At 36.9% G+C, this 16,169-nt stretch overlaps 1 protein-coding gene across 5 annotated transcripts in view; it reads left to right on the forward strand.

The window, feature by feature from the left end:
- The first annotated feature begins 14,200 nt into the window (after positions 1–14,200).
- The window catches only part of svep1 (sushi, von Willebrand factor type A, EGF and pentraxin domain containing 1), a 107,848-nt gene continuing 105,879 nt past the window's right edge, over positions 14,201–16,169 (forward strand). For all 5 annotated transcript variants that reach the window (XM_067401497.1, XM_067401499.1, XM_067401501.1 and 2 more), the window contains exon 1: positions 14,201–14,857. In XM_067401497.1, the coding sequence (XP_067257598.1) occupies positions 14,213–14,857 (645 nt within the window). In that variant the 5' untranslated portion in view covers positions 14,201–14,212. The remainder of the gene's footprint in view (positions 14,858–16,169) is intronic.

Genomic DNA, 16,169 nt, shown 5'->3' on the forward strand with positions numbered 1-16,169 from the left:
ACAGTATAAAAACCATTACGCCTATGGAGTTACTAAATTAATAGGTGTATATATATATATATATATATATATATATATATATATATATATATATATATATATATATATATATATATACAGGGTGCGATTTGTGAAGAAGAAAAAAACAGAGGGGGGGATGTTTTGAATTTTTTTTTTTTTTTATTTTGTCTTTCCCCCTTGAAAATAAATCATAAACCCCAGTGTAGCTATATACTATTTTTTGGCAGAAACATTTTTACAATAAATCTTCTGATTTAACCTTGACATTTGAAGAATTAGATTAGATAGATTCCATAATTGCACCACTATTTACAATGAAACTAATAATACTTAATTCTGATAGGAATGCAAAATCATGCAAAATCAATCGATATTGATTTTTTTAATAGAATACAAGATACAAACCTCTACATTAAATCGCGTTTGGTCCCATTTAGTTTTTGAATTTGGAATGCGCATCTGAAAAGTGTCTCATTTGCTGTGTTCGTAAAGAGACAGTTCTATATAAACGCAGCATTTTACTTGGCAATGTTTAGTCTCCGGCATGGGATTCGGACGCTCTAACAAGGAGGCTAAAGGCTGCAACCTCTAGCGTCAGTCGCTAGAGCATCTCTCGATATCAGGGGAGTGAGGTTTACTCGCACAGCGACTACTAGCTGGCCTCCATTACACTCACCTCACCCCCCTAAACCTCACTCCCATCCGGGTCACTGCACCAATGTGACTGTGTGTGTGTTGGATGGAATAATTCAGGCTCAAGTCAGGTGGATGGTCACTCAAAGTTGCTTTACTGGGCCTGGGACAGACAGCACCAAAAGGCTGATCAGCATACAGTGCATCGATGTTGCATGAGAAGTCAGAAGGACGTCTCTGCTGATTACATAGCTCCGCCCTGCAAGGATAAACAGATAGAATGGATGGATAATTAATATATAGATATTCCATTTAAAAAAGTCAACCCAAAAAATCACTTTATAATTCACACTCTGCATATAATTTGACAGCCTCATGCCTTCCAGTGTGCATGTGTATATGAATGATAAATCAAGCCAATACTATACATTATCTTCATGTCCTCTTGTCAGTGAAAGGACTGTTTTCATTGTCACAAACTGAGGGCGGTATACAACTAAAGACAATGGCTGTGTCTGACCCTGTCAGTTCATAACTAAACAGGCAGAGTTGTGTGTATGAACATACTGTACCTCCTAAGAAAACCAGTTTTAGACAGGCCTCAAAGGCACCATAATGTCAAGATCTAGAGCAAATTCATGTCAGCTTTAGACCATATATAACCAAGCAAATATTTAATGACTACAATGCTTATTTCTCAACATAAAATGAGTCAAAAACATTTTTTTTGGATTGTGGGATGCCACATCGGGTGAGTGAGGCACAAAGTAACACGGGGTTAGTTGTAACACACATGTTTTAAATACTTGCACACATGATGAAACTTAGTGTATTTAATAGTTGCCATATCAACAAGATATACAAGATGCAAAAATTCTGAAATCTTTGGGAGATATCACTGAACATTTATTTAATAATAGCAAAAGAAAATTTCTTACTCAAGTTAATTTTCCATATATATATTTTTTGCGTTTATTTAAAATTAGACAAATCTGATATTAGTTTAATCTCCAATCTGTTATTTAGCAGTGTTGTTAGTTCTTTAATGCTTCACTAACTAGCAGAAGATACTAATCAGGTTTAAATTCCAGTTGCGCAGATAGGGTATTTTGTAACTGCGTTACAATGTGCTATTCTATAGTTACCGATATAATTGGCATAATCAACTTTTATGAATATCTGTTGAGAAACCATTGAAAAAAAGTGAATTTAGGAAGAACCTGTTTACATTTAAAAAATATTATTTCAAGAAATTTACAGCATTTGTACTGGCTCGTCTATTTATCTGTTCTCTGAGAAATTACTGAAAAAATAATAGTTGTCTTTTATTGACAAAATACTTTAGTTTGTCATGTATATTTATTGATTAGATCAGATAATAATTTAAGCTGTCATATGGCTGTGTTACAATGTGAAAAAAGTATAGACTGTACACTCTAAAAAATGCTGGGTTAAAAACAACCCAAGTTGGGTTGAAAATGGACAAACCCAGCGATTGGGTTGTTTTAACCCAACTGTTGGGTTAAATGTTTGCCCAACCTGCTGGGTAGTTTTATTTAACCCAACTATTGTTTGAAAATGACTATATGGCTGACTTAAAATGAATCTAAAATGAAATTAAAATGTTAATTTATTAAACATATTAATAAATGTTAATTTGGGTTCATTTTAAGTAAGCAATACTGTAATTTTTAAACAATGGTTAAGTAAAATTACCCAGCAGGTTGGACAAACATTTAACCCAACTGCTGGGTTAAAACAACGCAATCGCTGGGTTTGTCCATTTTCAATTGTTTTTAACCCAGCATTTTTTAGAGTGTACACCTTTTGATTATTATTGTTGCCTCTAGTAATTATGTGTCTGATTTTTAATTTCTCACCTATTTTGGATTCATTTTAAGCCAGCCATATAGTCTTTTTTAATCAGAAGTTGGGTTAAATAAAACTACCCAGCAGGTTGGGCAAACATTTAACCCAACCACTGGGTTAAAACAACCCAATTGCTGGGTTTGTCCATTTTCAACCCAACTTGGGTTGTTTTTAACCAAACATTTTTAGAGTGTATTAATGAAACAAAGCCACATATTTGTACCAGAAATGTGTGAAATTAATTTGGAATAAAATACTCTGAATTTAAGTAGATTTACACAAACTGAAAAAGTCAAAAAGCGTTAGGTCGTGCCCCGCTCTCCCCCTACAGCGAATCTGTGCTGCCTTCAAAATCTGACCAGACACCTTAATAGACAGGATGTGCCCATATACCGCCTATGAAGGCAACATTTTCAGCTTTCAGTTTACAGCATCCATAAAGAAATATGTAAATTAATTGTCTTAGTTGGTCAAAGTGCATTTCTTTGAGAGAGATACTGTGGTCATAAATGTTCTTCATTCTCATGAAAGCAATCAAGAGATAACATTGACAGAAAAAAATGAGAGCAAGAGAGCAGTTGAGGTAAATGTGACATTTTTGCCATCATTCATTATGGTGTGAATCAAAGTGGACAAGAAGACACTAGGACTGTGTTGGCACAGCTGTGCTGTCATAGATAAATGGGCTATTGCTTGATATCTTAATGGCTCTCATACGCACACACACACACACACAGTACACAGAGCCACACGCGGCCCTCATGATGGTCTCCTTTCTCATTCATTTGCTCAGTGAGTGGAAGCAGGGCATTGGGTCAAACTCAGCCGTTAAATAGCATCTTACAAACACCAGACAGCCGTGTAGTACAAGGGTGCTAGCAGCTTTCACAGGTCAATATGACATTCATTTTTTGATAATGAGACGAAATTCATTTGACAACATGATCAACATTCATTCTTTAAGTTTGGAACAGCCTGTTTACTCATATCTCTTCATCTCTAATTCATGCAATGAAGCTCAATGAATGTGACGAAGAGAGTTGTTTTCATAATATTTCAGCCGTTATATTTTCACAACAGTACATCACAGTAGTTTCTAACTGAAATTAAGTTATGTTTCCTTCTTGGTTTAAAATGAAACCTTTTTAAACAAGAAAAACTGTTTGGGTGACCAAAATATCAAAGATAAAAGAAATACTGATAATTATAATGTAATATAATTTTGCAACTCAGTATTTTAAAATCATTCAAATATGTCATGCATCACTTTAATGCTTTTGCTGCTTTTGTCCCCATAAATTATACCTGCCATCAAAGACATAAAGAAAAGATTTTATTAATCATCTGAAAGTAGTTAATGGTGTTGTCTAAAAGCATTCAGAAGTGTGAACTTTTCTGTATAAACTATGTGAATGTGTTTGAATGCACTAATCTCGTCTGGACTGACCCAATCTCCTCTTTTTAATCAGCAAGACAGTGGACAGATAAACATGTCAAATCCACATGAGTGAGTGGCACGTTCAGCACAAGGCCTGAGGAAGTTGCAGACAGCTGTTTTGATGGAGACTTTCTGTCTTATCGGTTTGATAAACGATACCTGTGAAGAGTGCAAAATGCTGAAGGACACAAAACTACAAGTTATGATGTGTGGAGGGCTGAGACAACGGGAATGATGCATTTCAGACTGAAACATACAAACTAAAGAAGAAAAAGCAGAGAGGACGATCATGGCTGGAGAGAAAGACAGAATACTGAGTTTAAACTCCAGTTGATTGTCAGATGTCAGCAACATTTAGCCTTCAACACACTGATAAAGGGGCTGCTTATGTTGATATGGCCACTATTACCCTTTGGCTCTCCGTCACTGTCTTGTCAAATGCTGCACACAAACTCTTTTTCAGTGATAAGGAGGCACTATAAACCACTGTGATTTGCAGAGAGATGAGGTTAATTAATACCCAGATATTTTAGCTTCGTTTACTGCCCAAATTTTCTTAAGAGACAGTTTAATTCAGATATAGGCTAATTCAGAGCACCATGCAGAATATAGGTAAATATTTTTATGGCTGGTTGACACAGTAATATCTTTAGATCAATGGATATGGCAAGTGACATCTCATTTTCCCTGGGTTATATTAAAACTGGTAAATCACTTAAATTCATACATTTAGTAAAAAGTTTCTATTTTACATTTTTCTAATGCAAAAAAATGATCTCAGCATAGTAATTTGAGTATATAACCTTGTTATTTTAGTTTTATTTATATACGGTTATAGAATTTATTAATATTTTGAATTTACTTTTTTTTTTGGTTCTACATCTTAAACTTACTGTATTTCAGTTAATTGCCAAAGCAGCATTTCTAATTTTCATGTACGTTTTTCCTCTAATATTTATATTTTTGTCATGCACTGACTTGACTTGATAACCCGCAACAAAGTTGCATGATGCAGAAGGATGATGAACTCACATTTAATAATCACTAGGAACAGAGAAACAGCAGCACAAAACATTAACACAAGACAATGATCAGAGGATGACTGAGGGTTTAAATACATAAAGATAACCAGACACTAAGTGAAGGACAGGTGTAGATGACATGGTAGCAAACAAGGGTTTCTATGGATACTAATAAGATTACAATGCAACAGGAACACAGAGACACAGGGAATTGTGACAATTTTATTTAAGCTTCATTTGAATGAATGAAAACATTTTAATAGATTTAGCTTTAGTTAACAATATAACAACACTGAAATATAATATGAATGAAATAAAAATCTAATCTTAATTTCACATTTGCAAATTTTCAAAAGAGCAAGCAACATCTGACCTTCTGTACAAAGAAGTTCACATGCTCAGTGTCACACAGTTACATATTAGACTGGTGACCTAGAAATACAATTAATTTTAAAGTTGCCGTAGAACGTCTTTTCAAAAGATGTAATATAAGTCTAAGGTGTCCCTTGAATGTGTCTGTGAAGTTTCAGCTCAAAATACCCCATAGATTTTTTTTAATTAATTTTTTTAACTGCCTATTTTGGGGCATCATTAACTATACACTAATTCAGGCTGTGGCCCCTTTAAATCTCTCGCTCCCTGCCCCCCCGAGCTCTCGACTATAATACAGTGCATTTACAAAGTTCACACAGCTAATATAACCCTCAAATGGATCTTTACAAGATGTTTGTCATTCATGCTGCATGCATGCATCGATTCCTGTGAATATAGTATTTATTTGGATGTTTACATTTGATTCTGAATGAGTTTGATGAGTTTGCGGCTAACAGGTTAATGCTACACTGTTGGAGAGATTTATAAAGAATGAAGTTGTGTTTATGAATTATACAGACTGCAGGTGTTTAAAAATGAAAATAGCGACGGCTCTTGTCTCCGCGAATACAGTAATAAACGATGGTAACTTTAACCACATTTAACAGTACATTAGCAACATGCTAACGAAACATTTAGAAAGACAATTTACAAATATCACTAAAAATATCATGTAATCATGGATCATGTCAGTTATTGTTGCTCCATCTGCCATTTTTCACTATTGTTCTTGCTTGCTTACCTAGTCTGATGATTCAGCTGTGCACAGATCCAGACATTAATACTGGCTTGTGTAATGTCTTGAACATGAGCTGGCATATGCAAATATTGGGGTCGTACATATTAATGATCCCGACTGTTACGTAACAGTTGGTGTTATGTTGAGATTCGCAAGGAGGAAGCAATGGAGTTTGAGACTCAACGTATGTCTTTTTCATGTACTAAACTCTTGTTATTCAACTATGCCGAGGTAAATTCAATTTTTGATTCTAGGGCACCTTTAACTAATAACTTTCCAAACCCTAAAACGTTATTTCTTTTGAGGTTTAAATAAAATAAAACCCACTTTTTTAAAATGATCTCAGATTTTTGGGACCCGCTGATGACATAACTGCATGTTTTTATTCTAGTGACTGCAAAAATACTTTAGAAATTAAGCTAAATTATGACTGACAGCAAAGACCAGTCTTTCCTGTATACTGCTTCTGCACTCAAACAGGTGGCACACATGACAGAGCAGCAGCACTTTTTTGAGTTGTTGACCTCAGGGCTGCAGGCCTGTGCTGTTGAGTCACGCTCTGCCACACGTACCGCATTTGGTAACGATGCCTGGACACTCACCTTATTTACCAAGACACAAGGAGTGTTACGCAATGTGGATGAAGTTCCCTTATCCACAGAGATAGAGAGAGGGAATGGAGGAAATTATAGGAAAACTGGATAGATGGTGCTGCATTTTAAACCAGCATGTCTGCACCTGCATATGGTACATGTGCACACGGCCATGTATGTCTGTTTACGTGTACATGCATCATTTGTTTTTGTGTGAACACTGAGAATTACGAACACTGGATTTACATTTGCTAACTGCAATTTCTGATATGGAAATCAAAAAGGTGAATGTGCTTTTTCATTATGTGTGAGAGAAAGGGATAAAAAGAAATAGTGTGAGTGAGAGAAAGAGAAGAAAAAAGAAAGAGAGAAGCATGTAGTGAGGGGGCTTAAGTATTTCTAGGAAGTGTAATTTGATACATCTGTTTACCATACACAGAGAGCACATGTGGCCAAGAATAATATGTCCAAGAACATAGATATTTATCCAGTAACGGAACACATACTCAGAGGAATAAAACTATTTTTACATATAAATATGTGTTTGTGTCACATTCAGTTCTACATCATATGATTTGTCTTATTGCCGTAAGTGAAAATGTTTTTATTGTGAAAAATATATTCTTTTGTGTCACGCAGAAGGTTAAGTAAATGATTTCTGAATGTTCATTTTTGGGTGAACTACCCTTTTAATATTAATCTGCACACATGTACAGTTTGATATGTGTGTTTCAACACACTGGCTTTGTTTTGCATCCTTCCCACTATGTTTCCTTGTGATAGACAGTGTATTTACTTTTTACTTTTTTTTTCTTTTTTTTTGTGGAGTAAGAGGCTGTCTTTTGTTTTTAATCAAAGGTGGGTATTTCAGTGATCAATCAAAGTGATTTGGGATCAGTGTTTTCATCATCAGCACAATAGCAGAGTGTTAATTACATTTAACCATCATTGTTAAACTGATCAACACCATCTTTCATTATCTGATAATGATATTATGAAAGCTTTAGTCATGCATGTCACATCTTAAGTTTGAGTTTTTAACACTTTTATACTTTAGTCCATTGTATTTAATCCGCCCAAATATAAAAATTGTATCATTATTGTTCCAAACCTGTATGACTTTCTAGTTTCTTTCATCCGTGGGACATAAAAAATAAATATTTTGCAATACAATGCAAGTCACCAAAGTTGTTTGGTTAAAAACACTCTTCCGAGTATCTTCTTTTGCATAATAGAAAGATACACAGGTTTGGAACAGCATGAGGGTGAGTAAATAATGACAGAACTTTCATTACTATCCCTTACAATTCTGTTTTCCTGTTATATTTGTATGCTTTTCTGGAATACTGTTTTCCTCTTTCTCCCTGTTTGCCAGTTTGGTCTCTCCCCCTCTACCCAGTGGTCTCTGTTTTCACTCATCTCCTCACGCTCTCCTCAGCGTGATCATGTTTTTGGAACGCTGGTTCAAACCAGTCTCCTCTGATTTCTCCCCCTTTTCTCTGGCTGTTTTCATTCCAACACTCTGCTGTCTCATCTGAGACATTCACTTTTGCTCCCCTTCGGTCTTCTGGTTTTTGCACGTGTGTGAGATTTTTTTTTCTAGTCAGCATATTAACACATTACTCTGTCAACAAGTGTGGAACCATACAGAGTTGTGTTGTAGGCTGTGTAGTGTATTGTGTGTCAGCTTGTCTTTTAAATGCTAAAGCAAGGGAAAATAACTGTTTCTGTGCTCCTCTCTCTTCATAAGTGTGTGAGAGAGGAGCAACATGTTTCCCTATACCATATTTCTTGGAATGACCAAAACCTTCTCTCAAAATTGCAGCAGTTTCACATTTCACACACATATTGTGGTTTGCTTTTCTGCATGCTATATTATTTTACATTAACATAACTGGATAAATATGATAAATATTAATGATAAATGCAGCCTTTTCTTTTGCAGATGTTATAATCTTACGTCAGTGATGTATTATGATGTCACAGCACGGCGTGGCCCATCATTCAGCCGCAGAGCACATGAATTATTCATATTTACGTCAGAGGTTGTGCTAAAAATATCTCTGAGAACCTGCACTATACCACACCGATCGTTACATCTTTATGGTGGGCGCTGACTGCTTGAGGACAGACACATACTGGGTACAAATCTTTTTTTCTGAATGCTGTTTTTACAACAACCGCGATAAAAAATTCAACAGAAAAGAAACATGTCTGAAAACACTGATTTCAGAATGTCAGAGTTGTTGTGTTCTGAGCTAATGCTAGTCACTGTACATCATATACACTGTAAAAAAAATCCAATTTACTTTCAAGCAGGCAAATAATTATTAAAAACATGAATAAAGCTTTAGGATGTTATGATGTGTAATTTAAACAAAGCCTTTAAAAAAGCCAGTAGCTTTGAGCTATTGATTTGCTAATTGCTTGTTGGTTGCATGCAGGGAGGGACATTAGTATCTGTGCAGTGGTGCTTACTGCAGAGCCAAATGATGTATAGCTCCCCCTCTCTGGGTGTAATGGGTGGAAATTGACCTAGTCTAGCTCTACCTCCACCTCTGTGGACCTAATGGGTGGAGCTTGACCTAATTAGGCTTAGGAATAGGGTTATGGTGTGGCCAGACCTTCAAGCTCCATTCATTACATGCAGAGAGGGGTCAAGCTCCACTCATTGGCTCTGCATTGAGTAAACTCTTGGTTAGCATGGCCCCAACAGCCTCTGCTGGTGAAAGCTATAATTACAACATCTGGGTTTAAACAGCTTCTTTCCCAATTGAGCATATAAAATGTAAATGAAATTTGCATGCAACATTTAAATGGCAAATATCGTTTTACCAGTGTTCGATTCTGTCTTGGGGGTTCTTAAAAGCATGAAATGGAGTACTAAAATTGCTTTTTGGTCATTACTTAGGAGCACATTGGCATAAACATGGCCTTAAAGCTAACAAACATGGACAAAATGCTACAAAACTTCAATTTTAATTTAATGGGGACAGAATTGCACACATACATCTTTTCATTTTAATAGATGGAATCGTATATAAGCTCTATTTGCAATCCCTTACACAAAGAAAATATATTTCCGAATAAATAAATGATCAATGATAAATAAATGATCAATAGGCTGCATTTCATAACATATAGATGTGATACTGCATGTGTATAAATATATTTCATACATATTTACTCATGCAGTATGTACATATATGTTAAATGTACATATAAGGAACAGCTGGAGGACCAATTTGCAACTTATTAGGTCAATTTGTAACATGATTGGGTATAAAAATAGCCTCTCAGAGTGGCAGTGTCTCTCAGAAGTCAAAATGGGAAGAGGATCACCAATTCCCCCAATGCTGTGGCAAAAAATAGAGGAGCAATATCAGAAAGTTTCTCAGAGAAAAATTGCAAAGAGTTTGAAGTTATCATCATCTACAGTGCATAATATCATCCAAAGATTCAGAGAATCTGGAACAATCTCTGTGCGTAAGGGTCAAGGCCGGAAAACCATACTGGATGCCCGTGATCTTTGGGCTTTTAGACGGCACTGGATCACATACAGGAATGCTACTGTAATGAAATCACAACATGGACTCAGGAATACTTCCAGAAAACATTGTCGGTGAACACAATCCACCGTGCCATTCGCCATTGCCGGCTAAAACTCTATAGGTCAAAAAAGAAGCCATATCTAAACATGATCCAGAAGCGCAGGCGTTTTCTCTGGGCCAAGGATCATTTAAAATGGACTGTGGCAAAGTGGAAAACTGTTCTGTGGTCAGACAAATCAAAATTTGTTCTTTTTGGAAAACTGGGACGCCATGTCATCCGGATTAAAGAGGACAAGGACAACCCAAGTTGTTATCAGCGCTCAGTTCAGAAGCCTGCATCTCTGATGGTTATGGGGTTGCATGAGTGCGTGTGGCATGGGCAGCTTACACATCTGGAAAGGGACCATCAATGCTGAAAGGTACATCCAAGTTCTAGAACAACATATGCTCCCATCCAGATGTCGTCTCTTTCAGGGAAGGCCTTGCATTTTCCAACATGACAATGCCAGACCACATACTGCATCAATTACAACATCATGGCTGCATAGAAGAAGGATCCGGGTACTGAAATAGCCAGCCTGCAGTCCAGATCTTTCACCCATAGAAAACATTTGGCGCATCATAAAGAGGAAGATGTGACAAAGAAGACCTAAGACAGTTGAGCAACTAGAAGCCTGTATTAGACAAGTATGGGACAACATTCCTATTCCTAAACTTGAGCAACTTGTCTCCTCAGTCTCCAGACGTTTGCAGACTGTTATAAAAAGAAGAGGGGATGCCACACAGTGGTAAACATGACCTTGTCCCAACTTTTTTGAGATGTGTTGATGCCATGAAATTTAAAATCAACTTATTTTTCCCTTAAAATTATACATTTTCTCAGTTTAAACATTTGATATGTCATCTATGTTCTGAATATAATATTGAAATTTAAAACTTCCACATCATTCATTCTGTTTTTGTTTTTATTCAAAATTTGTACAGTGTGTGTGTGTTTATATATATATATATATATATATATATATATATATATATATATATATATATACAGTCCAGTCCAAAAGTTTGGAACCACTAAGATTTTTAATGTTTTTAAAAGAAGTTTCGTCTGTTAACCAAGGCTACATTTATTTAATTAAAAATACAGTACAATTTAAAATAACTGTGTACTATATAAATATATTTGACAAAGTAATTTATTCCTGTGATGCAAAGCTGAATTTTCAGTCTTCAGTGTCACATGATCCTTCAGAAATGATTCTAATATGCTGATTTGCTGCTTAATAAACATTTATGATTATTTTCAATGTTGAAAAAAGTTGTGTACTTTTTTTCCAGGATTCCTTGATGAATAGAAAGTATATATATATATATATATATATATATATATATATTTTTTTTTTTCATATTTTATAATTATTTTATTATAAATGTTTTATTCATTTAACAATAGCACTAGCAAACCCGCATGTATTAAAGTATTTAGCAAAGAGATTCTCACTGTGCTGAAGAGAGCACAGCCACAACTTTTTAAATTAAGTAATATATTGTCTTAAAGATGTACATATATTGTATGTGCAATATATGTACACATTAAAGGATAAAACTTCATGAATATTACATGTAATGCTATTTTTGTCTTCATTTCTATTTATTTTATATGTATCAATATAAAGCCATATGGTCAATGCATATATTACAGTATATTATGAAATATAAGCAGTAGTTTCCCATATATCGAAATGTATTATGTAACATATTGCATTATATTTTGCAGTATATTCCCATATATTTTTGTTCCGTAAGGGATGACACCTTTACACCTTTTTGTGTGGGCACGTGCTAATAAATCTCTCCTGGTGCAAAAATTTAAGCAGCTTGGCTTGATTTGATAGCTTTTGACCTTTCATCTTCCACCTGATCACATTCCAAAGGTTTCAATGGGGTTCAAGTCTGGAGTTTGGGCTGGCCAATGCCTGCCTTATTCTGATCTTCTCTGATGAGTACAGTTTTCAGCTTTGCCCAACATATGGTCCTCTAAAGGTTAGACAGAGACATGGAGAGGCCTACAACCCACAGTGTCTCATACCCACTGTGAAATGATCTGGATGATCTTCAAGACTGGAATCAGGCAGATCCATCATTGTGAAGGATGCATGACTCAAGCCGCATACAAGGTTGTCCTGGAAGAAAAATAGCTTCCTTCTGCTCTGACAATGTTCCCAACTGAAAGGATTGGTTTTGAAAAATAGTTTCACTGGTATTTATGACAAACACTGGATTTCTGTAAACAACTGAATAACAAGTTCCCTTTATTAACCTGTAGAGGGCACTATTCTACAATTTTTAAGTTTTTACATAAGACGCTTTGCTTTGCCAAGCCTGAGGAAAAGGACTTGCAACTCAACTGTTAAAATCAAATGCATCAGAACAAGTATAGATATATGTTTTGAGATCTGTATATTTAAATATGGAACAGCAAATTGCTTAACACTGATGTTATGAGAAATTAAGTGTTTTGTCCCTCTTGTTTGGATGTCAAGAATGTGTCACCACCACATCACTTCTGCCAATCAGATAAAAGACAGAAGAAATAGGACACTATTTACCAATCAGGGTGGATTTACGGTTCATTTGTATAACTAGCAATATGTGTGTAGGCTACAGTATATCATGTTGGCATGCAGGTTGAATACATTAACAAATAAATACATATATCTAGATAGATAGATAGATAGATACATACATACACAGATACATACATATATATAATGTATGTGTCCCTGTAAGAAGGAAGCACCAGCTGCTTGGACTTAGCAAGCCAAACACCAATGTCCTCTTTTGCTGTCAGTCACAGAGTTCACAGTTAACTTTATAGACAACACTTAATACTCAGCATGTTGTTTCAGTCAAGAATCAGTAGCTCTCTGTGCTATAATCTCACAATACTGCAAATCCTTGTCTGTTTTGTCCTGTCAAAGCAATGACAGCAGGGATTCTTCACACGTGGTGTTCATTTGTATTACTTTAGTTAATACAAGTTTTAGCCTGGCTCAAAATGCTCTGTTATACAGCCAAAACGTGGCCAGCCCACCTAAAACTGCGTTAAGCATTGGGACTTTGTTTTGGTTACAGATAAAAATCACAAAAGAGAGGAGGAACAAATAAAAGAGAGAGAGAAGGGGGGTCAGATCCTACTTGAGATTTCTCTCCCCACAAGACCACCAAGAGAAAACAAGAGGAAGTAATAAAGACTGGAGGCTTTGCTTACAAAACTTTCACGTGACATGTGGACTCTTAATATATAACGTTGCTTCGATTTAAAACCTGTTAACAGCTTTTCTGCTTGTCAAATTGCGATGCTTTGTATCCATTACATGCTTGTTTTGTCTACAGCTCCAGCCATTTATTCTCATTAGCAGATGGCTCTCTTGGTATCTGCCTGGTGGTTTGGTGAGAGTGTTTGTCCGAGAGCAGATGAGTGCCAGACATATGGATTTGATCAACAGGCCCCGTGCTGATGTTTTCTTTGGGCATGTTGACAGGCCGATAGACAAACGTCTCTCTCTCTCTCTCTCTCTCTCTCTCTCCTTCACACACACACACTTATTCTCTCACAAAGGCATTGGCTGACAGACAGTCTGGAGTGCTCCAATGACACACAACCAAACCCAAGCACTCCAGGACAAGCAGAGGAAAAAGAAAGAGAGAAGAGGAGAACAAGTAAGGAACAAGAAAGCGAACGGGACGAGAAGAAAAAGAGAGAGACACTCACGCCTCTGACTGCCCATTTTTTCCTCCTCTGCCGCTGCTCTCTCCCTCTTCCTTCTCACTCCTTCCCTCAGTCTCACACCAGCACACACACCCTCTCTCGTTCTCACCGAACTTTTTTTCACTGTCTCGCTCTTCTTAAATGATTTTGAGAGAGAGGGGAGACGTATTTGGAGGGTGTCTGAAATGCAGGAGCTCCACAGATGCCTGAGACCCACGGAGAAATAGGAGACTCACTCTGCTTGGAAAAGATAGAGAAAACAAAAGAAGAGAAACAACAGGAGGACTGCAACAAACTTGCACCACTATTGGACACTGGTGTTTGTGTCATTAACATGGTGACGCTAAGACTTACATTGACTTTAAGGTTCACCTTACTGCTTCTGTACTGGTCAGGCTGTGCCGGCTGGCCGAGCCAGGCTCAGCAGCTTTCCCTACAGGCTCTGCGTCAGGCGGCCCAAACCCGGCAAAACCTCTCTGAGAGTGCAGAGAGCAAAGTAGAACGTCTTGGCCAGGTTTTCCGAAAGAACGTGCGTCTTCTTCGGGAGCGGGGAGGTTGTCTGGATCTGGTCTTCCTCGTGGACGAGTCGTCCAGCGTGGGAGCTTCCAACTTTGGGAGCGAGCTGCGATTTGTGAGAAAGCTGCTGTCAGATTTTCCGGTGGCGCCTGAGGCAACACGTGTAGCGCTGGTGACATTTAGCTCCAAGAGCCATGTGGTTACAAGAGTGGACTATGTGTCCGCACCCAAAGCCCACCAGCACAAGTGCTCGCTCTTCAGCAAAGCGATCCCCTCCATCACCTACAGAGGAGGTGGCACCTACACCAGGGGGGCTTTCCAGCGTGCAGCGGTAAGAGCAGCTGTGTAATCACATTGTTTGAGTTTATGGATGTGAGAAACTATTTAAGTACTAAATGAAACACAATACTTAGAGGCAATAATGAAAGAAGAAATAATGAAAGTAACTGAGTCGGGGTGGGGAAGAGCTGCAAGGAACCATAACGGTCAGTGTATCATCTAGATTGAGTTGATGAATGTTCAGGCATTGATTTATGGTGAAATTATTCTATATTCTTCAATTGCTCTTTAATGTTCTTTAACAAATGGATGAATAGATAGCTATTGAATCTAAATCACTGAAGCACATTTAGCAGAAACAGAAGTGCAAAGTCAAAATGATGGATGAACAACACAAAAGTCTTCATTCCTGATAAGGTACTTCCAGATGTCATCTCTAAGTTAACACCACAAGGTTTCCTGTGCACTCTAATCTGGAAAAGATAACCACAGTGAGCAACTATCTATGCAGGACTGTCTAGAACAGTAGGTCACTTTTATTTTTTTGTAAAAAACATATGTTAATGCCATGTAGGTTGGTTTTCCAAATGTAAAGTCTCCCCTAAAGACTTTGGGATATACATGTTTGATGGTTTCATGTTGGAACTTTTTGAGAACTTCAGAATCCAGCTGAAAGCAAAAGATAGCAGCAGTGGCGACTCGTATCAGACAAACACATTTTTATTTTAACTAACCTTGTCTCACTTAACAGCAATGCTATAAATTGCAGCAAAATGATTTATTGCCTCGTCTTGCAGCCTACTGCAGCTTCTACTCCTTTTTTCCGTTACAAATGATTATGACGTCCATGTTTTCAGACATTTTTCTTGTCCTGAATGACATTTGTGGTTTGAAAAATGATTTCGCTAACCCTGATCTGCAAATGTATTAAGTTATGGAAGCACAGCAGGAAAGTGCTTTTGTTCGTATGCAATTAATTGGCATTGCAGTCAAACTGTTATATTTCATGGCTTTTGGCTCCATCCCTTCAGTCTAAATGGCGTGGAGGTCTGGAAGCTTTTACCAGACACATTTTCAATCTTTCAGAGCTGAGGTCGAAGGCCTTATCCACAGTTCTGCTGCCCAGCCGAAGTGCACAGAAAGGCCAACCCTCTCTGATCAGATTTGCCTTCAAGCAAGAACATCCTCAATTGCCAAGCCTTTAATTCATTTACTTTACTTGATTTGGAGAATGAGATGCTGGGTTGGCTCTAAATTCATTTATTTTCTAAGGCTGATGATGGATAAAGACTACATTGTGTAGTCTCACAAACCCAACATGCTAATAAACAGCAGGATGTTTAATCATTTAGCCTGATAAATTA

This window comes from Chanodichthys erythropterus, chromosome 11 (assembly GCF_024489055.1).
Source record: "Chanodichthys erythropterus isolate Z2021 chromosome 11, ASM2448905v1, whole genome shotgun sequence".
NCBI classification, from domain to species: Eukaryota; Metazoa; Chordata; class Actinopteri; order Cypriniformes; family Xenocyprididae; genus Chanodichthys; species Chanodichthys erythropterus.